Source organism: Lipotes vexillifer, unplaced genomic scaffold, assembly GCF_000442215.2.
Source record: "Lipotes vexillifer unplaced genomic scaffold, Lipotes_vexillifer_v1.1 scaffold522, whole genome shotgun sequence".
Taxonomy (NCBI): domain Eukaryota; kingdom Metazoa; phylum Chordata; class Mammalia; order Artiodactyla; family Lipotidae; genus Lipotes; species Lipotes vexillifer.
This window is the reverse complement of record NW_006780291.1, coordinates 1,023,256-1,046,715: the sequence shown is the minus strand read 5'-3', so window position 1 is coordinate 1,046,715 and position 23,460 is coordinate 1,023,256. Positions and strand designations below refer to the sequence as shown.

At 42.6% G+C, this 23,460-nt stretch overlaps 1 protein-coding gene across 1 annotated transcript in view; it reads left to right on the top strand.

Annotated features, from left to right (window-relative positions):
• Positions 1-14,776, top strand: part of PDZD2 (PDZ domain containing 2) — a gene marked incomplete at its 5' end in the record, with an annotated part of 100,293 nt that extends 85,517 nt beyond the window's left edge. The window contains 5 exons of the mRNA XM_007453363.1: positions 420-537; positions 3,881-3,982; positions 6,811-7,081; positions 8,931-9,065; positions 14,595-14,776. Of these exons, the coding sequence (XP_007453425.1) occupies positions 420-537; positions 3,881-3,982; positions 6,811-7,081; positions 8,931-9,065; positions 14,595-14,776 (808 nt within the window). The remainder of the gene's footprint in view (positions 1-419; positions 538-3,880; positions 3,983-6,810; positions 7,082-8,930; positions 9,066-14,594) is intronic.
• Positions 14,777-23,460: the final 8,684 nt, after the last annotated feature.

Genomic DNA, 23,460 nt, shown 5'->3' with positions numbered 1-23,460 from the left:
GAGGGAGGGGGAGGGGGAGGGATGGTTGGACAGGGAAAGCCGACGCTCAGGGGAGAATCGGGGCCTTTGAGGGTGACTGGAGTCAAACGGGAAATTTCTAATGTTTTAAAATATTTCACTGGAGCCTATAGAATATTTAATATGTCTGAAATTATCTGTTAAACTCTGGCATTGGTCTCCTAACATCTTGGAGGGATCCCAAAATCCATAGGAATTCCCACTGCTGTCAGCAGTGAATGAAATTCCTGTTCAACATTCAGAATTCTTCAAGCAGTTTGGAGTGGGGGTTACGACCAAAAGAGAGTGTGAAAATCAGAAAATACCTGCAATATGGTAGAAAGGAGATCATTCTAAATGCATCCTAGCAAAATGGAGAAACTGCTTTTTTCTTTAATGTTCTTCAAATATATATTATTTAGTTTGCATCAACTCCTGGTCTCAGCGGGGGATCAGCAAAGACTGCAGTCTGTTTTGTCATCAGTGGGGTCGAAATCTACTGTCCTAGCGCTCGTTCAGGAAGCGAAAGCACAATCAGAGGTGAGTGAAATACAGAAAACACAGGAAGATGGGACCGCTGCCACCTCGGTGCCCAGGCGTGTGCCACGGGCTCAGAGGGCCCGGGAGGGCCCTTCTCCGAGGGCTGTGTAGCGAGTCCTACAGCTCAGCCTGACTTCTGTCTCACTTGCCTGTATCTTGATTGTCTTGAATTTTTAGGTGCCAGATTGGTGTTTTAATTCCCCAGCAGCGAGCTACCATCTTCCCTATCCACCCCCACCCCGCACCTGGAGTTTGTCTGCAGTGAGTCCTCTGAATAGGACAGGCATCCTGGAACTGTCGGGGAAGGGCACAAGTACCAAGTACCTTGGTCCACCAAACTGGACATAAACTACCTGTCAAGGGAGCCACCTGCTGGGGAAATGAGACTTAACGGCTGTGTAGCCCTACCCCAGCCCTAAGTGTAAGAGCTTCAAAGAAGCTGATTAGTCATTACAAGTAAAGTTTTTCAGTAAATTGGATGTGACAGTAAACAACAAAAGAAACCATGGCCCATATCTAACCCTGAAGCACGTTAATTTCTCAGAACTGTTCACTGAGATTTGAACCCTAATATATCAATATTTTCTGTCCAGAGAAGAAAAGCAAACATGAACAGTTTTTCTTGAGTGGTAAATGTACCTGGGTCACGGCTATCACCCGAGAACACTGTTCCAGGAATTCTAATATTATCCAGAAGGGCTGTGACATTGGCATCTAATAAGGGATGAGCCAGAATGGAGAGGAGATGGGATGGAATAGAGACCAGTTCCTTTTAGCTTCCACTGCCTTTGGATTCTCGGCCCCTGGTTTGGGTCCGTGAAGTTAGGAAACACCTTGAGGCATACTGCGTTTTTTTACTTTCAGGACGAGGGACTATTTCATCCTCTCCCTTCCTCCTTCTGTTACAAAGCATGAAAACCTCGCTCTGGGATTTTGAGTCAAGGTGGCTCAGTGGGTTCACACTTTGCCAGGCTCTTTGCTCCAGACATTTTACAGTGTCAGACATGAGGTGAAAACCAAAAAGTCTCAGTCAGCCTCACAAGTGAGAGGCGCAGTGTCAGGGACCACAGACAGAGCGGAGACTTTTTGTGTGCACAGGGCGCTGAGCGCCACCCTGCGGTCATCTTCTGGGCCTCCCTCACCCCCCTCAGCCTGGTTCCATATTCACCACCAGCAGGTGTTGAAGATAATCCCTACGTTGCTCAGAACGCAGCTTTCTTTTTTCTTATTGTCGTCAGTTAATTTCAGAGACGAGCTGTGAGTACAGATCTCCCCCCTCTGCCATCTTCAGAAGTTTCCTGCCTTGCTTTTTTCCAAAGAGTATGGTCTGGGGCTTCCCTGGCGGCGCAGTGCTTGAGAGTCCGCCTGCCGATGCAGGGGACGCGGGTTCGTGCCCCGGTCCAGGAAGATCCCACATGCCGCGGAGCGGCTGGGCCCGTGAGCCGTGGCCGCTGAGCCTGCGTGTCCGGAGACTGGGAGAGGCCACAACAGTCAGAGGCCCACATACCGCAAAAAAAAAAACAAAAACAAAAAACAAAAAAAAACAAAGAGTATGGTCTGTAGGTGTTGAAAACGGCCCTGCACACAGTGACTTCCTGTGACCTTTGGAGGTGCTGTGAGAGATTAGAGAAAGTCAGGAAACAGCCCTGGTCTTGTGACTTCAACACGCCCAAACCTTGGAGAGCTCTTGAGGTGCTTCTGGCTTCCCTGATGCTGTGCTAATTAAGTTTCTCAAAGAGGCCAACACTTGCCCTGGCAATCAGCCTCCAGCAGACTTGTATCCTCAAACACAACTGGGAAAAGAATTTGAATAAATTAGAATTTTGGCGATATGTCCTAGAATGCAGGAGAGTCTCATTTTCAAATACTGTCTTTGCTCCAATAAGGCGTTTAAATATCTGAGAAGTATTTGTTTCAGCGTCAAACTTCCCAGAAGCTACAGAGCTCATTTCCCAGACCACATGTTCCTGTTTTTGTGAGAAAGCGTAGTCATCATTCTTCTCTCCAGTGAACAGTGTCTGAGCATATATATACTTGGACTTGCCCATGAAGTCAAAATCCCAGCCCCCCCATTGCAAAAAAAAAAAAAAACCCAGCCCCCCCCCCCTCCCCAAAAAAGTTCTGCAGGATATTCTAGTGTTAGCACATGGAGCTTTGGTTTGAATGAACTTCTTTAGAGAGGTGTGAAATGCTTGGGATTACTCTTTAGGACTTAACTAATAGGACTAAACACTGTTTATTTTAAATATTGGTTTCTTTCCCCAGCACAATACCGAGGTGGTTTTCTCTTCCAACACTTTCACTTTCTCTCTCTGTCAAAGCAATCCTGGAGGGTCATTATTAGATTCTTTTTCGATCACCGTGTTTGAGAACACCTTGAATTGATGGATTATAAATGACTTCATGGGAAACCTAGCAATGCAGGTCTTTAAAATGAGGCTGAATCTTATCTAGCATGTGTGTGAAGGAAGTCCAAATTCAGAATAATTAGCCCAGCTAATTTTTTTTAATTTTAAAATCTTTTTAAGCATTTAGTTAAATGCTTTTATTCCAAGCATCAATCTTTTTCTTTTTTTAACATCTTTATTGGGGTATAATTGCTTTACAATGGTGTGTTAGTTTCTGCTTTATAACAAAGTGAATCAGTTATACGTATACATATGTTCCCATATCTCTTCCCCAAGCATCAATCTTTTGATTGGTGCTTGGAACACAGGACAGTCTTTTGTTACTTAACCCTAGGACCCTACTAAGAATGTTCTAGTCTCAATATGAGTTGACAAATTGTTTTAATGTACTATTTTTCAGCATACTTTGTGTTTTATGACTACCAGTTCATTAATTGCACCGAAAATCCAATAAGCTGAACATGGTGGAAGGGGGGACGTAAAACTTACGGCCTCAATGTGCACTTGTCCTGTCTCTTGGCACCTATACTTCTCTCTCCTGCTGACAACATGGGCTTTGCTCAACTGTAGACTTAGAAAATTGTAAAGAAGTCCCTTCATGATTGAATTATGCGCTGTGATCAGATTTGGGAACACACAGTCTGGTGCCGAGAATGACTTCTAAAGTGTCCCGTGTCCCTGCCACTATCCTGGTTCATATGACCTTCTTGGTGGTTCTAGAGCTACAGGATGGACCCCCAGAACTCCACGTGAGCACCACCCAGGAGGAATGCAGGATATTCATGATGGCCCCTCCGCTTCCAGTATTGTGTGGAAGTGCCTAAAGAACCACTGGGGTTAGTGGTGACAAGCTCTGCAATACTGTGGGAGGATTGACATCAGAGCTTCCTTACTCTGGCACAAGGAATATACTTGTTTCTGTTTCTTTTCACTAGAATAAAGAAGATATTTACTTCATAGTCTTGAATAAAAAAGAAGGCTCAGGTCTGGGATTCAGTGTGGCAGGAGGGACAGATGTGGAGCCAAAATCAGTTGTGGTAAGTGACAATGTCGAGATGCTGTCGGAAGTCACTCCTGAAGCAGCCTCAGAATTTGATCAGGACAGATTTCACGTCAGTGGGTTCAAAGAATGCTGCTGTCTGTTCCCTGCCGCCAAAACAGAAATAGAGAAGTGGGGAAAAAAGTAGTACATAACGTTGTCATTGACAAAGAGACACAGTGTTTTGGTTTTTTTTAACATCTTTATTGGAGTATAATTGCTTTACAATGGTGTGTTAGTTTCTGCTTTATAACAGAGTGAATCAGCTATACATATACATATATCCCCATATCTCCCCGCTCTTGCGTCTCTCTCCCACCCTCCCTATCCCACCCCTCTTAGGCGGTCACAAAGCACCAAGCTGATCTCCCTGTGCTATGTGGCTGCTTCCCACTAGCTATCTGTTTTACGTTTGGTAGTGTATATATGTCCATGCCACTCTGTCACTTTGTCACAGCTTACCCTCCCCCCTCCCCGTGTCCTCAAGTCCATTCTCTATGTCTGTGTCTTTATTCCCTAGGTTCTTCATGACCTTTTTTTTTTTTTTTTAGATTCCATATATATGTGTTAGCATACGGTATTTGTTTTTCTCTTTCTGACTTAATTCACTCCGTATGACACACTCTAGGTCCATCCACCTCACTACAAATGACTTAATTTCGTTTCTTTTTATGGCTGGGTAATATTCCATTGTCTATATGTGCCACATCTTCTTTATCCATTCATCTGCTGATGGACACTTGGGTTGGTTCCATGTCCTGGCTATTGTAAATAGAGCTGCAATGAACATTGTGGTACGTGACTCTTTTTGAATTATGGCTTTCTCAGGGTACATGCCCAGTAGTGGGACTGCTAGGTCGTATGGTAATTCTATTTTTAGTTCTTTAAGGAACCTCCATACTGTTCTCCATAGTGGCTGTATCAATTTACATTCCCACCAGCAGTGCAGGAGGGTTCCCTTTTCTCCACACCCTCTCCAGCATTTAGTGTTTGTAGATTTTTTTGATGATGGCCGTTCTGACCGGTGTGAGGTGATACCTCATTGTAGTTTTGATTTGCATTGAGATGCACTTTTAACACATAGCGAGTGACCTTTAAGATGATGATACATATAAACACAGTTGCCTATATCCTCATATTCACCTAAACATTTTATTGGTTTAAGCATTGGAAGGACATTAGAACAAACGGACCAAAACTTGCATTTGCTTATAAATCACTTCTTTCTCAAGATCAAAAACTTAAAATTTTATATCATCACTCAAAGGCCTTTGAAATCACTAGGGAGGCCACCTTCCTTGGATGAAACCAGGTCCTGTTCATCTTTCTATTCTTATGGCCCCGTGGAGTGCCAGACACATTTGAGATGCTAGCAAGAATAGAGTAAAAATGTGTTGAGGTGCTGGTACTGACATTTTTAATCTCATTCCTCACATGGAATTTGTTTTGTTTTGTTTTGGGTTTTTTTGCGGTACGCGGGCCTCTCACTGTTGTGGCCTCTCCCGTTGCGGAGCACAGGCTCCGGACGCGCAGGCTCAGCGGCCATGGCTCACGGGCCCAGCCGCTCCGCGGCACGTGGGATCCTCCCGGACCGGGGCACGAACCCGCGTCCCCTGCACCGTCTGACTTAATTCACTCCGTATGACACACTCTAGGTCCATCCACCTCACTACAAATGACTTAATTTCGTTTCTTTTTATGGCTGGGTAATATTCCATTGTCTATATGTGCCACATCTTCTTTATCCATTCATCTGCTGATGGACACTTGGGTTGGTTCCATGTCCTGGCTATTGTAAATAGAGCTGCAATGAACATTGTGGTACGTGACTCTTTTTGAATTATGGCTTTCTCAGGGTACATGCCCAGTAGTGGGACTGCTAGGTCGTATGGTAATTCTATTTTTAGTTCTTTAAGGAACCTCCATACTGTTCTCCATAGTGGCTGTATCAATTTACATTCCCACCAGCAGTGCAGGAGGGTTCCCTTTTCTCCACACCCTCTCCAGCATTTAGTGTTTGTAGATTTTTTTGATGATGGCCGTTCTGACCGGTGTGAGGTGATACCTCATTGTAGTTTTGATTTGCATTGAGATGCACTTTTAACACATAGCGAGTGACCTTTAAGATGATGATACATATAAACACAGTTGCCTATATCCTCATATTCACCTAAACATTTTATTGGTTTAAGCATTGGAAGGACATTAGAACAAACGGACCAAAACTTGCATTTGCTTATAAATCACTTCTTTCTCAAGATCAAAAACTTAAAATTTTATATCATCACTCAAAGGCCTTTGAAATCACTAGGGAGGCCACCTTCCTTGGATGAAACCAGGTCCTGTTCATCTTTCTATTCTTATGGCCCCGTGGAGTGCCAGACACATTTGAGATGCTAGCAAGAATAGAGTAAAAATGTGTTGAGGTGCTGGTACTGACATTTTTAATCTCATTCCTCACATGGAATTTGTTTTGTTTTGTTTTGGGTTTTTTTGCGGTACGCGGGCCTCTCACTGTTGTGGCCTCTCCCGTTGCGGAGCACAGGCTCCGGACGCGCAGGCTCAGCGGCCATGGCTCACGGGCCCAGCCGCTCCGCGGCACGTGGGATCCTCCCGGACCGGGGCACGAACCCGCGTCCCCTGCACCGGCAGGCGGACTCCCAACCACTGCGCCGCCAGGGAAGGCCACACGGAAGGTTTTTGATAAACCAAGTGTGTGTATGATTTAGAAAACTTGCCATTAGATAGTTCCTTTACTACAAATTTGCCCTTTTGCTTTTACTGGAGGTCATAAATGAACTTGGCCTTTGTCCTCTCCTGTGCCAGATCCACAGGGTGTTTTCTCAGGGGGCAGCTTCTCAGGAAGGCACCGTGAGCCGAGGGGATTTCCTTCTGTCAGTCAACGGCGCCTCATTGGCTGGCTTAGCCCACGGGGATGTCCTGAAGCTTCTGCACCAGGCACAGCTGTACAGAGATGTCCTCGTGGTCATCAAGAAAGGGAGTGACCGGCCCAGGCCCTCCATCAGGCAGGAGCCTCCCACGGCCAATGGGAAGGGCTCACTGTCCAGAAAGCCCAGCCCCCTGGAGCCTGGAACAGGTAAGGTACCAGCAGGGGCCTGAGCTATTTGTAATGACTTTGCTGAGAATGGCACTGATTCCACTGAACAAATGAGAAACTCTTCTTGTCCAGATGCGTCCACGAGTGTTGGGGGTGTTCTCAGTCTCCCCTCTGCTCCGTCGTCTTGCTCTCATTCTTCTAGAAAGCTAAAGCCCTTCCCAGTACAGGGAAATACCTTATTTATCAGACCTTGTTATGCTCACCTTTGCCCTTGCACTGTCTCAACTGTTTGGTGTTTTTTGTTTTTTTTGTCTTCTCTTTGTTTTTTTTTTTTTTTTTTGGCCACGCGGCTTGTGGGATCTTAGCTCCCCGACCAGGGGTTGAACCCAGGCCTATGGCAGTGAAAGCGCTGAGTCTTAACCACAGCACCACCAGGGAATTCCCTGTTTGGTGTATTTTCAATGGGATCTTGGAAACGTAACCCGTCAAAGGAAACCAATGGGCACTTAGTCCTAACAGCTTTCAGAGTTTTTAAGACTCAGGAACTCAGATACGGAAGACTATCCCGAAATTGATAATCATTAAGTGTTCCTGTGGCACCTTCAAGGCATCTGGCCTTGAACCAACCTCTACAAAGTTATCAGATTGCAAAGCACATTCGGGGCTTAAACTTATTTCTTCCTATTTCTATTCCTTAAGATCCCCCTGCCCGGGGCTCTAGCAGAGCCTATGCAATTATGCCTTAACATGCACTGAAAGCAGCCCACTTGGGGCTTGATGCAGTAGGCTTGGTGCAGTAGGCTTGATGTTAGAGGCACCTGGGAAGCTTTTAAAAATCCTGATCCCCAGGAAATCCCCCAGCTCAATTAAGTCAAACTCTGAGGGGTATGGGTGGTGGGATGGGGGGGACCAGCATCCATGTCTTCTTAAGGTTCCCCAGGTGATTCCAGTATGGGCCCGTTTCCCTGTTTAACTGCGAAGTAAAATGACCTACTGAAAAACGGTGCTCCTCGCACTGCTAGTAAGTTTCTTTCAGACCACGTGGAGTGGCCTTCTTTAAACCACAAGAATGGACTGGCCGTCACATTCAAAGGCAGGGATTCTGGCTTGGCCTCAACCCCAAGTGGACAGTTTAATCTGTGGTCCTTCCCCTGCCTCCCAAGCAATTAAGTGCCCTTTCCACTCGACTGAGACATCCTGCACTGATACGGTGAGCAAGTAAGGGAAACAAAAGGCAAGTTTACAATCCCTACTCAGACGCCCAAGATAGACCCCAGCCCATCCTCTCCACCCTAGCACACAGAGTAGGCACAGGCTCGTTGCTATGAAGCAGGCATCACCAAGGAAACGCTCTCCCCACAGTGGAGCCAGGAGATGGCGATGAAGGCAGCTAGTGTGTGATGCAGACAGACAACCAGAGGCAGGGGTACCCCTCACAGGAGCAGAAGGGGAAGGAAGGAAGCTCCATGTCTCATGTGAGGCCTGGCACTTGGGTGTTGCAGGTTGTCAGTACCAGGCTGTGATGCTCTGCTGCCGTCGGCTGCCAAGGTTGGCAGGAAATCAAATCTGATTCCCCAAGCGTGACTTCAGTCTTCACTGAGATGTGCACCGACTATCTGGGGTTGACAAGAGCAGTTTGGCTTCTGGGGATTTCTGCTTGGGCATAAATGCCTTCTCTGTGCTTGCAGAAAGTGCTTAGGGGGGCAAGGGACAGCAGGAACACAGCTCTAGACCTGGGAGAGCAGCCCTAAAGTTGGTCTCAAAGGTCGTTATCAGCACTTCAAGGTAGACGGGACTCGAGGGTGCCTGGGGAACACACTTGAGGGCACCGGGCAGGAGGGGCTGCGGTTCCCTGTCGTCATCATCCTTACGAACACTGTCGCCGCAGGGAGAAGCACGGGTGCGCACGAGGCTCTGTGTGTTGAAGTGCTGAAGACCTCGGCTGGGCTGGGACTGAGTCTGGATGGAGGCAAATCGTCTATGTCTGGAGACGGGCCCCTGCTCATTAAAAGGGTGTACAAAGGTAATGTTCTAGAAACCCCAATCTGCTGCCTAGTACCAGTTTTCTCTCTGTGTATGTCAGTGCCCTCCATTTGGAAATCAAATTTGTTTTAAAAAATCTGCAGTGTGTTCAATGCTCTGTGACATCCAGGGTTTACTGTGTGTCAGCCCTGTTGTGAGCATTTTACACGTTTTAACTCATGTCATCCACATGACAGTTCTATAGGGTGGGTACTATTATTATCATCCCTGTCTTACAAGAGAAGAAACTGAGCCACGGGGGAGTTATGCAGGCACCTAAGGTCACACAGATTAAGTGTGACCTTAATCATACAGATTAAGCTTGAACCCAGGCTCCAGAGACTGTGCCCCCAACCTCAGTACTGTATCCCCTAACTCCATGCTCCTGTCTTCGTGTTCTTACTTACGATTAGCTGTTATGGATGTGAACACAGCAAGCTAAGTAATGCCATCAGAATTGCCAGTCAGGGGTACTTAACATTGGTCAAGGTCATATTCACTTAAAATTGCAAATACTGGATTTCAAGAAAGTAATATGGGAGCAGTAGATATCACTGAAATAGTTGGTAGATATGAGGTCTCTTCATGAACTTAAATAATGCATTTTCTGATCTTGGACCATTCTCAAAATTATCTCTTCAGGTCCCTGAGCTGAGCAATTATATTATACTAATGATATATTTATATATATACATACATGCTGATTATCTATCCTATTATATGTAATATTTTATTATACTATAATATTGTTTCATATATTCAATATATATTTATAATGATATTGTTAATATTAAAACATATACATATATACTGATATTGTTAATGTAATTCAGCTGAGGAGATTTTGGGGAACTGTCCAATATCATAAAATGAATTATTCAAGTGTATAAAGAGATTTCCTATCTGCCAACTAGTCCAATGATATCTACGGCTCCCGTCTACTTTCCTCCAGTCTAGCACACACTCTAACTGTAAATGGGTGGCAGCCAGAAACAGGCTGTTTGCTCACGGTCCCTGGGGCAAGCAGAGGACAGGCATAAATCAGGAGCCAGGCCTCTGCCGTGTGTGAGTGATATCTAGACTCATGGTACCAGGGTAAAGGGAAAACCCTATACATGTTAACTGGACAGCAGTAGGACACAGAAAGCCAAGTTAAGGCAAGCATGAAACTGTTTGACTATAAGAGCACTCTTAAGAGCTCTAAAACAAAGTGTACAAAGTACATGAGGAAATTGCCAACAGACACAATAAGCAAGAAAGTCCATTAAGAAGTTAAGGCAGGAATATTAGCCATGAAACAAGACAAGAGGGTATTCAAAAGAAACAGGCAGATACGTTAAAACAGACACACACAGAGAAGCCCATTAGCAAAAAGGCAGTCAAATATATTTTTAAATTAATAAATAGAATTAAAAAGTATACTAAATCCTTACAAAGAGAGAATTTATAAAAATCAAGAAAGAAGAAACCGTAAAAACTGCAGCACAAGGGAAAAAAGAGATAAAAATTACAAAAGGGTGACGAGCAACGAGGAGGAAATATTGAGGAGTGCCAGGAAAAGAAAGAAAAAAAAGAACGCGAGAAAGGAACTATTTGGAGAAGTCAGGCATGACTATTGAGAAACAATAGGAGTACTCAGGCTGAAAATTCTCATCAAGGACAAAACAGGATGAATTTTATAGAAACCCAAACCCTGAGGTATCACAATAAAGTTTCAAAATATAGAGAACTGAAAAAGCCCACAGAAAACGTGCAGCTTGCTCACAAAGGCAGTACAATCAGACTGGCAGCATGAATGCCGGGAAACAGAATAACCTGCAGAGAGGACTGAGCCTAAAACAGCAAGATGGAGATGTTTAGGACACACAGTGAAAGGTGCCGGAGTCACCGCCACTGTGATCAGTCACAGGGCACGCAGCCTCTGCAGGCCAAGAAGCTCACAGCTTAAAAAGGATTTTCTGGCCTGTGAGCCAAACGAACAAACCAGAAGCTGAAGGTGGCTAAAGCAGCAGCCCAGGTGGAGACTGGGAGGCCAGGCCCGGGGATCCCAGGGAATCTGCAGCACTGAAGTGGAGAAGCAGCCCCAGGGGAGATAAGCAGCCCCCAGATCTCCTTCCAGCAGAGCAAGGACAACGTCCTGGGTAACTTCCTGGCCTTTGTCTCTAGCATCTGGCTAGAAATCCATGAAACTATATAAGTGGACAGAGAGGAAGAACTGATACAAAGAAGCACCTGGTCCACAGAGGAGCATTCCCAGCGCCCTTGTGTGCGAGCCTGCAGATTTACTCTTGGGAAAAGGCATTCAAGGATTTCTGAATATTATACAGATCCCTCCCCTTAACTCTTTTTGGAGACTGGTAAATCTAGTTTCTTTGTAGAGGCTTAGAGCTCTGCCCAAAGATTTCATCATCTTACCTTTATTTCATACTTACAAATTTAAGTACAGGTACAGGTTTTCTGTTTATCTTGGTTTCCTGTGCCTTTTAGCTCAAACATCAAAAGCAGTATAGCAATCTTCAATTTCTTGCATCTAATACAAAAAAAAAAATTCTTTGAATAATAAGTGAATTAAATATCGTATTTCCCTAAAGCTATCTGGAAGGTCAGGGATTTTACTGATGAAAAAATGCAGTAGACAGTTATTTGTAACCTCTTGTGTGAAGCGGCAGCCATCCAGGTAGAACACTGTCACTACTGATATCTGGGCTGCTTTTTAAAACCTTTTTAACACTTTAAAAATGTGGTGTTTTTTTTGTTTGTTTTTGTTTTTTTTTTTTACTATGTTTGGACTGCTTTTAAGATGTTTTTTATTCAGCAACATTTTACCAAGAATATCAGTTAATACAGTAAGACAAGAAAAAGATAAGAGGTATAAAGATTGGAAATATAGGAATACAGTTCATCATTACTGGCAAATTGTATGTTCTTCCTGACTGAAAAAAATCTAAGAGAATCAAATGTGAAGCCAATATAAACAGCTCACCAAGATCGCTGAATTCACAATCAACATACAAAAAAAAAAAAAAAAAATCAATAGAATTTCCTATATATCAGCAATAACCATTATTTAAAAACCCTATAGGAAGGATTCTATAATATACATCATGAAAGAATATATATATATATGTAAAATGTTTAACTTCTATATGGCAAAAAATTATATCATAAAGAAATAAAATCGAAGTGACTGACTAGAAGACATTTACAATGTATCTAATCAACAAAAGGCTAATTCCAGGATATATAAAAACTATAATTCAATAAGAAAAATACATGGGACTTCCCTGGCGGTCCAGTGGTTAGGACTCCACGCTTCCACTGCAGGGGGCATGGGTTCAATCCCTGGTCAGTGAACTAAGATCCCACAAGCCACACAGCATGGCTGAGAAAAAAAAAAGAAAAATACTAAATAAAGAGAAAATCTGGGTAAAGGAAATGAATAGAAAACAGAAAAAGTTAAAACCTAAATGGTCAGGAAATATAGGGAAGGTCACTCAAACATATTAGTTATTGGGTGAAAATTATAACTGTTAAGAATCATCTTTTAAAAATTAGGTTGGCCATAAATAAGAAATCTCATAATATGATGTGTTGGCAAGATGTAGGAAAAGGAGAACACTCATACTTTCTGGCAGAAGTATAAACAATGGTTCCTCTCTCTGGGGAAGAATTTGGCAGTGCTTGCTAAAATGGAAGCTATAAAACAGTTTAAATTTCTATCTGTAGCAAAATGATGAGTAAAATGTATTACATCCATAAAAGGGAAAACTATATAGCAATTCAAGAAGCAAGTTAGAGCTATATCCATTAACCGGGACCAGCTCAAAAACAGGGGGAAAAAAGGCTAAACGCAGATTCAGTATTGTATGATACCAATTCACAGTAACGACCGTAAGGAACCTAAGAGTGTGTCACAGGAAAACTATGCAAGACCTTTTTGGAAAAAAGATAAAAGTGTTCTCAATTTTTCTTAAAACCTCAATAAATGGAGAGAGACATAGCCTGATCAAATTAGTTAGGATTCTCCTCGGCCCCATGTAATAGAAAACCCAAAATAACAATGGTTTAATGAAAAGTTTATTTCTCTCTCGTGTATAATAAGTCCAAAAGTTGGCACTACCTTTGGTCTGAACAGTACTGAGTGGTTCATCAAGGACTTTCATCTGCGTCATCTCATTAGATCCGTGTAATAACCTAGTGAGGGAACGAGACAGGCTAACACCATTTTGCAGATGAGAAAACTGAGGTTTCGGGAAACCTGTAACTTGCTTGAAGTCGCATACTTGCGCCCAAGCCAGTCTGACTGCCTGCAGGTATTCAACGTGCTTTCCCCTAACTCACAGCCTCCTGTTTGGGTTGGTTGGAAGCCCACGTCCTCAGGCCCAGATGAACACTCAGAAAATTCTTTTCGTTTCGCATAGTCTGCTTGAGGCCTTTAGGTTAATACTCCTAGAACGGGAAACATGCTAACGCAGTATAATTGGGCATGTCAGACAACAGTGCTTTAGTACTTCCAAAAGTGTGTATCTTGAGAAAGCAATGACGGGGACTAAATCAGTCTCTCTGCTCCCACTGTAGGACTGGTGACGGTGAAGGCTCACCTCTTTTCCGATGACAGCATCTGCCTGTCATTAACAACATAAAATGTTTTTGTCCTTGAGTGGGTCGCATTTGAACTCACTTTCTTCCAGCTGTATTCTTTTATTTTGTCAATCTTTATAATCAACTATAATTACATGGGTATTGATATCAAATAATATTTAACAGTGGTTTTCAGGAATTTAGAACAAAGTAGATTTATCTCCTCAGTGTTTCGAGATCTAATTAAAGATTTCTGAGGAAATTATTTTCAAACTTTGGAATTTTTCTATTTTAATGACCTTTCTTCCGTAAGATGAAAAGATGCCTGCACAGCCAGTGTGCATTTCTTCAATACGATTGTTTTAGATGTGCATGTGCAAGAAAGTAAATAGAAAAGGGCGTAAACTTGTGTTTTTTCCAAAGCTCATAAACTTGCTCTAACATACCCAGAGCTGTAGTGTAGAAATCTGTTAAATTTTGTGTAAGTGATAATTTAAGTAATCTCCACAGTCATTGCTGAGTAGGTAATCACATTCTCAGCACGTGGATGTGTCAGACTATACTTGTTAACGAGTAGAAGTTGAACTTGCTTTATTGGTCATTTGGATTTTTTTGGTGTGTTCTTTATTGATTTGGAGTTCTTTAGCTTGGCTAGATATTAACCCTAATGTTTCATTTTATTTGTTGACTAAATACAATGAAAATATCTTCCTGTAGTCAGTTGCTTATGTTTCGGGGAAAGAGGGGTTACAGATTTGAATTTTCTATGTAGTCAAATTTCTTTTTTTGGGGTATTTGCTTTGTGCGTCTTGTTTAAAGAAAATTTCCCTCTCCGAAGAATATAGGCACATGGTTTAGAGATATTTCTCACTTAAGTTTTTCATTTACCTGGAACTTATTCTGGATATTACGAAAGTACCAAACTATTATTCTGTATTTATTCTCTCAGGTGGTGCAGCTGAGCAAGCTGGAACAATAGAAGCTGGAGATGAAATTCTTGCCATTAATGGGAAATCCCTGGTTGGGCTCATGCACTTCGATGCCTGGAATATTATGAAGTCTGTCCCAGAGGGACCTGTGCAGTTAGTAATTAGAAAGCACAGGAATTCTTCATGCAACAAGCACTGGTAGTGACACTAATTGCACTTGTTACATTTTTCATTAATCAGAATCTCCTTTTCTCAGTTCCCTTCTTTCTTTAGCAAATCAGAACGACTTCTTTAAACAATGGGTTCCTGAAACAACACAGAAGCACTGGTGTGGCAAGGACGATAAAACAAACAACTCTCCAGTTTTTTACTTACACACGAAGCAGCAGCAATGCAGCTGCACTCAGAAACCTTCTGCCTGGATCACCTAGGCCAGGAGGGTTCATTCTGTTCCAGTGCCTGTCCCCTGACACCTTCTGTGTTTCCTGATGGGGACACAAGATGCGGCATGCCCTTCTTCACTTGAAACATTTAGTGAGACCTCCGCATCCTTCTAGCCACCTCTCCCAACACACTCAATCCTGGCAACTAGGGAGGCTAACAAAGTCTGAGGGGCAACACAAGTGTCACAACTAAAAAGGACTATAGTTTTATATAATTTTGTAAGTAAGTAAATGACAGAATGCTTTTAGGCACATTCAGTGGAAGGAGCTGTATGTAGGGTCTGTATGTTATCCTGAAAAGAAAATGAGACTTGAAAAAAGAAAGTCAATTATGACCTAATGGTTAGGCTGAGCTCAGGAATTATCCAAAAATGAAAAAGCAAAATACAGAAAGTGGTATTTTTAGTGAGTGTAATGTGCAACGTATGGCTGCATAGTTTAACTAACTCGGTGGTTACTGATCACCGTGAAGGGTTGATCATGATCTAAAAGTGTACGCCGTAAGGCAATTTTACGGGAATGCAGTTCTGATAAACTGTACTAAATAGCTGTGAACTTTGCTGCTTAGAATGAGCAGAAAGTTCCAGCTCTGCAAGCACCTTGCATCTAGTTTGAAACTTGTCTTGAATAAATATTTGAATTCAAGACTGGTCAACAAAAGAGCAGGCAAAAATATCATTGTCACTGAGTTTCCATTTCTATATTTTATAGATCCAACCACTAATTTAAAGTTTTAGAAATCAATTATCTTTTTAGTGTCCTTGGATTTATAATCCCAATAGAGGAACTTAAAATAATCCTTTTAAGGGCCTTTCTTTTCTTTGGCTGATTTTTTTTCCCCCTTTCTCTTCTCAACAAGCTTAAGAAATGTAACATTTCTAAGCACTGGATCTATTTTCCTGACCTGGGTGTAATGGCATAGCTCTGCAGTGACTGAAGTTTTTGCTCTTTTTGTTTTCCTGTTTTGCAAATTCTTCCTTTTGCCAAAAATGTCTCCCAGCAGAACACTGCTGTGACTCACGCTTGCTTGTGACACTCGTCCCAGCTGCCCTTCTGAAGCACAAGCTGCTTCTTAGTAACTGTTCCCATTCCACGTGCTGTTCGTCACAAAACTGGCTCTTCTCCCTCGTACTGTACCTTCTTTTCTTAAGACCCAAATCCTCATCAGCTTCATTTACCAAAACATAATAAGAAGGTGGAAAACGAGGGTGAGTCAGTCTTTCAAGATAAAGGAGCAGAACTGCGTAGTTCCAAGCCACATCCTCGGTGGTGCAGGCCAGCTGCGTCCTGGGAATACGGGTGAGGTTGCATACCGGCGTGCATGGTGACGCTAAGGTTTTATGTCGGCGATTTCTTTAATTGACCTATTTCTGAGTGACTAATCCCAGTAAACCTCTGTGGAGTTGGCCCAGAGAGGTTCTCAGACGGGAGTCAAATATCTGGCTGGTGTGAGCCGAGATTTCTCATTTTTAAACAGGTTATACAGAAGAGAATGTAGTTCAGGAGTTAGCTAGAAAGACCTGGTTAATTTAGCTTCTACTCTTCACTATTACAGTTCCAAGTAGGATACTATAGGAAGTCAGTGCAAGGTGCATGCTAGATTGTTTTTAAGTCTCTGGGGTCAGCTTTGTGGCTTCTGCTTTCTTGCCTAAATGATGAGAGACTCTTTGAAGTCAACACTGAAAACGATTTTTTGCCTCCACTCTTCCAGCTGTGCCTACATACAAATGCACAGTCCTGTGTGACAGACAGGAGTTTCCGAAGCAGCAGAATGGTCTCCTTCTAAGAGTTCCTAATCCTCTTATCTGAAGAGTGCAAGGGTAGCCCTCTGGTCACTGAACTATATTCAAGTCATCAGCCATTTCCAGTGGACCTTGCCAGAAGGGTTCCCTTGGAATTTGACAATTGGAATTTAAGGGAGGAAGCAAAAGCTAAACTTTGACCCTAAGATAGAAAGCTATTTATTTGTCGTCAGTGTTCAAGGCATGACTAGTATTTCTGATTACTCTAATAAACTCCCAAACTTCCTGACATGAACACTAATGGTATTGTCCTACTAAAACTTGCATTGTTTTGGTTTTTTAACTGGTCCGTCATCCACAATAAGCTATGATGGTAACTGTGTTATAACATGTAAATCGTAGTTGCAAGGATATACCGTGACGGGTGAAGTAGGCTGGGTTTCATTTCTGTCGTCCCATTACACAGCTCATTTAATTTTAGGGTTGACTTTTAGTTGGCACCACACCTGTTGTATGATATTATACATCATCCTTTATTTATGTAAAATAAAATGCCTTATATATTATTAAAGAGTAAGTGCAATAATATGAAATAGCCTGTACATTTTTAAAATGTTGTCGCCAAGTTATGTAAATCCACGTCTCTATAAACAACCTTTTTTAAGTAATTTTAAAAAAATAAACACTGTTTACTACTTGTTTTTTGGTTTGTTCAGTTCTGCATCTATAGAATAACCTTTTAAACCATCAAGCTAAGAAATGGTGATTACCTAAATGGGTGAGAGGGGCAAAGGCAAAAGAAGTCAAGACAACCACGCTTCTTGCATGGCCACACCCAGGATCTGACACAATCCAAACCCATTCCACCTCTGAGATCTTAAAATCAGACATCTCATGCCTTTACAACCCCCTGACCTTCTGGAGCTTACTCCCCTTCTCCCTGGTTCTGCTTCAGTTTCAACAGGCCCTCCAATCCCTAGGCAACTGGCAATTTTCTCCGCTTCGGAATCCCCACCCGTGTTTCCTTCCCTTCTCTGTCTATTTAGACTAGACCGCACGGTAGAGGACAGCGATCGCCCTCCAGCCCAGAGGCGCACAGCTCCCTCACCCCGTCTAATCCAGGATCCTTCCAACCAGCCAGCCTCTTGGTGCCCACATGCCTATTCCTAAAGAAAAATCTCACAACTACACGTAGTGATTTGCTATAAATTCATGGCTTCCGACCTCAACCGGACTCTGGATGCTACTTGGCAATTGTTTCCTTGCCAGTTTTTTCTCTCATTCTTCACAATGAATACATTCTCCATTTTTCCTAAAATCCCTACCCATTCACCACTCCCTCCCCCCGCAAATACTTGGATAATCTGGGATCTTATTTCACAGAGTGAAATAAAAAGCATCTACTTTATTTTAGGCTGTTTTGGTTTTCAGATGCAGACGCCAAACCAGAGTAGCCCAAGGGAAGAAGGCAAGACGGCATCTCACAGAAATCCCAGAACAGAACTCAGCACATGACCAGGCCTCAGCGACGGGAGGAACTCGGGGGCTCATGGGTTGTCACTCAGTGCCCTCCACTGCTGTCTGTGGGTCTGTTTCTGCAGACCCGCTCCTCCTCCCTCCACTAGCTGGCAGCCTTATCCCCAATTCCTCACACCTTTTCTTTACTTAGAAACCGATAAATGCTATTTTGCTATAATTTTAGCCCCACTCTATATCACAGAATTTCTCTGGACATACAGGCTGCTGCCTGCCTGATTTTTCATATATCCTCCAAAAATTAAGATTCTGATTGGCTCAGTCCACTGCTACACTTGGGCAGAACTTTTTCCTGGGGGAGAGTTTTAATACACTATAGAAATAGCCACAGGGACTTCCCTGGTGGCACAGTGGTTAAGAACCCGCCTGCCAATGCAGGGGACACAGGTTCGAGCCCTGGTCCGGAAGATCCCACATGCCACGGAGCAACTAAGTCCGTGCGCCACAACTACTGAGCATGTGCTCTAGAGCCCGTGAGCCACAACTACTGAGCCCACGTGCCGCACCTACGGAAGCCCACGCGCCTGGAGCCCGTGCTCCGCAACAAGAGAAGCCACCGCAATGAGAAGCCTGCGCATCACAACGAAGAGTAGCCCCCGCTCGCCGCAACTAGAGAAAGCCCGCATACAGCAACGAAGACCCAACGCAGCCAAAAATAAATAAATTTTAAAAAAAAAGAAAAAAGAAAGAAATAGCCACAAACCCATTCTATGAATGTTGAAGGCTACATACCATGTACAATAAATAAAACCTGAGACCAAACTGAAGGAGAACAATGAAATGGGATACAATTCTCTCTGAATGTGAGAAAGCAAAGATGGTGTGAAATGAGAGTTGTGAAGAATATCAGAATGTCACCAAAACCCTTAACTTGAAGAAAGGGAATTACAGAAGGTGAGCCCCAGAAAAAGCAGGAAGCACCCAGAATTAGAGCCATTTCCACTCCTCAGAATGGCAGGGAAGGTGAAGTTAAAGGGGAGGCTCGTTTTGATTTTCCCAGGCACCTGGCCAGCCTCAGCAGGTCAGAGGAGTAACAGGGAAGGAATGGTTTGATCTGAGGGGAGCCCCTACCACGTACATTCCTGAAACGAAAGGGGTCAACTGATCCATTCAGAGATCGGCAGCCTCTGCTCACCCAACCCTGTAAAAGCCACACCAAACACCGATCACAGCCTTCTTCTCGATCCCCCCAAAGCAGCTGAGTAGATCTGAATAAAGATTAAAATCATCTGGTATCCAACTTTCCTCTCTCATCCTAAGGGAGGAGCTGAATGATGCTTAAACACAGAGCTCTGAAGTATCCATTACTGACCAAATGGCAGGCTTCAATAGAACCCCACCTTCCCCATTAAACAGGCTCAGCAAGGGCCCTTCTCATGAATACCAAGCCCCAGGAAAGTTGGGGGGAGGGTGTTGAAACATAGTATGCAAAAGGCAGGAAAAAAAAAAATAATTTGGACAACTACTTTAGGAATCAAAAGAAAATTATAAACACAAACTGCTTCATATTCTCAATGCACTCAAAGAGAATGTGGCTTCTAAGAAGCACAAGATCAAAGAAGAGATAAGAAAATCAAATGAGATTAATGTGGATCTGGTAGAACTAAAAAGAAACTGAGGAGACCACCTTACGAAACCAAAGCCATATAAGCATCAAGTCAAATCAGATTGCAGAATACAAGTCAGTGCCATTGAAGATGAACTTGATGAACTTGAAAAGTGCTTAGAATACAATGAAAATGGACAAAACAAATTTATAAATAAAATCCTAATTAAATGTTAGCCAGTGAATCCAGTACTACAATAAAGAAAATACCAAGTCTAAGTGATGTTAACTCCAGGAATGCATGAATGATTTGGAATTAAGAAATCTATAAATGTAAATGTAGAATGTAATTCAATATATCAGTAGAACACACACACACACACACACACACACAAATCCTGTGAAAGACATACTTTTTTAAAAGCCTGCTTCAAACTCTTAATGGAAAAACTCCAGAATCATTCCCATTAGATTCAGGAATACAAACAAAAATGATGTTCACTGCAGTTACTGTTGGATAACAATATTCTAGAGGTACAAGCCAATACAATTAGACAAAAAATTTTTAAGAGGTATAAATAGAAGAAACAAATGTATCATAGTGTGCACAGATATATCTGGGTACTTGTAAGCACAAACACATCAATTTAAAAACTGTTAAAATATTAGAATTCAGTAAAGTTGGCTATCAGAAATCATCCACCAAAACAAGAGCTTTCTTACTTATAAAGAATAACCACTTAAAACATAAGAGGAAACACTCACAATAGTAACTAAAAATACATTTAACTTTGGCAAGGACTGGCAAGACCTAAAAGAAGGCTTCCCTGGTGGCACAGTGGATAAGAATCCACCTGCCGGGCTTCCCTGGTGGCGCAGTGGTTGAGAGTCCGCCTGCCGATGCAGGGGACACCGGTTTGTGCCCCGATCCGGGAAGATCCCACATGCCGCGGAGGGGCTGGGCCCGTAAGCCATGGCCGCTGAGCCTGTGCGTCCAGAGCCTGTGCTCCGCAACGGGAGAGGCCACAGCAGTGAAAGGCCCGCGTACTGCAAAAAAAAAAAGAATCCGCCTGCCAATGCAGGGGACATGGGTTCGAGTCCTGGTCCAGGAAGATCCCACATGCCGCGGAGCAACTAAGCCTGTGTGCCACAACTACTACTGAGCCCGCACGCCTAGAGCACACGAGCCACAACTACTGAGCCCATGTGTCACAACTACTGAGCCCATGTGTCACAACTACTGAAGCCCACGTGCCTAGAGCCCATGCTCTGCAACGAGAAGCCACCGCAATGAGAAGCCCACGCACCGCAACGAAGAGCAGCCCCCACTCGCCGCAACCAGAGAAAGCCCGCACGCAGCAACAAAGACCCAACACAGCCAGAAAATTAATTAATTATTTTTTAAAAGACCTAAATGAATTACAAAATTCTATTAAGGGACATAAAACCAATAACTCGAAGAAATGGGGAGGTTCAGCTTATTCTGGGATAGGATGACAACACTAAAAATCTCAACTCTCCTCAAGCTAGTTTATAAATGTAATATAATTTCAACAATGATCTCAAAATAATTTTTTAACCTGAAAAAAATTCTTCTGAAGTCCATTTGGTAGGATAAACATGTAAAAATAACCAGATTTTGAAAAAGCATAATAAGTGGGGGACTAGCCCTATTACAACATCATCAAAAAAACTACTATAATTAAAAGTGTCTCCTCTTCCATGGACAGCCAAACCACTGGAATAAAGATGACAGATAGATTCTGAATTCAAAGAAAATTCAAAGGGGCATTCTAAGTCAGTTACAGAAAACACAGATTATACAATAGCTGATTTTGGAAAAACTGGCTAAATATTTTAGGGGAGGTAAAAAAAAAAGCTGGCTTCCTTGCAACAAAATACTTCACAACAAAATGAAATTCCAGAGTCACCATACATAAATTTAAAAGCAAGAAAGGAAAATAAAAACCCATCAAAAGAGCTAAATATACTGTTTTAATCATAAAGTGAATATGAGGCTAAATGCAGAAGCTATAAAGCAAAAGACTCATAATTTAATGAGACTACATACAAACTAAAAACCACTGGGGGCTCTCCCAGCAGATTCAGGCAAGATAACACAACAGTGACACAGTTTGTTTTTTTGGCCGCACCGCACAGCTTGCAGGAATCTCAGTTCCCAGACCAGGGACTGAACCCGGGCCACGGCAGTGAAAGCCCAGAATCCTAACCACTAGGCCACCAAGGAACTCCCCAACATAGTTTTTTAATTTCCTCATATCCCACCCACTTCCCCTTCCCCACCACTAACACCGCATACGTACAACCCAGACCAACTAGTATAGAAAAACCATGGTAAACATCTACCACAAAACTAGGTGTGAAAGTACCCTCACAAACCCCAGAAGGTACAAACGAGCAGGAGTAAACTACTAACAAGCAACAAGACCAATTTGGTGTCGGAATCTGTACGAGGACGGTAGAGGGAAGCAACAGGGCATGTGATACCCCTAAGACGCACACCCACCCTGACACCCTCACCCTCGGCCTCATAATCAACAGGGAAGCTCAGAGGACCGACTGGATAACGGCCCCTGAAACCTGAATCGTTTTCTCACTTTCAAAAATGATCAGTCAATGCCCCACAATGAGGAGAAACTACTGGGAACAGAATCAAAACTGAGCAAGAGGAGAACAAAGATCAAAAAACAAGAAGGTCCAGATAAAGGTGGCTGATAGTGGCAGAACCAGACCTCAGAAAGCAAGCTGCCGTATTTCTTCACACTCAAAAACAGGGGAAGGGGGTCTAGAGAATAAACACAGTTAGAAAAGCTGCCCTGACCTGCATCTCCCTTCTAAAACAGGAAAAGTAATTTCATGTAAACATGGGCAACAGAAGACAATCCAGGTCAAATGCCATACAAAGTTATCATAAGAAAAAAAGAGCATGAGGAGAAAATATAATCCCTAGAGACAACAAAAGCACACCAGAAAGACATACCTAGGGAACCAATGAAAAATATAATACTTCAAAATGAGTTAAAATACATCAGGAAAATGACACAAAATATGAATGATATCAATAGAAATTAGAAAAATTTAGAAATTGATTATTAAAACTCAGGAAAAAATTAAATTCAGAAAAGACTAAACTAGAAAGATCATTCACAGTAAATAAACAGGATGTCTTAAGAGGAAGAGAAGAGAAAACAGGTAAAACATTTAAAGATCAATAATAAAGAAAAGAAGCCAAGCAAAAGTGACCCAAAACAACATACATAATAGCAATCCCCAAAGAAGAAAGCCTAAACAAGGGAACAGAACAATTATTAAAACTTTCATTTTCCTGAAATTGAGAATAAAAAAAGACTGATGCTACATATTGAAAGAACACACCAGGTACTTGGGAATACTGATCCAGAACAACCAACACCAAAACATACTGCAGTAACAGCACTGGCGAAAAATCGGGGGAAAAAAATCCCGTGGGCTCCAGGCAAAAAAGAATAAGGCATTCATGAGGGAAAGAAAATCATGTTATCATCAGACATTGACAGTGATGTTTTAAACCAAAAAGAACATACTTAAGATACTAAAAAAAAAAAAAAAAAAAAAAAAA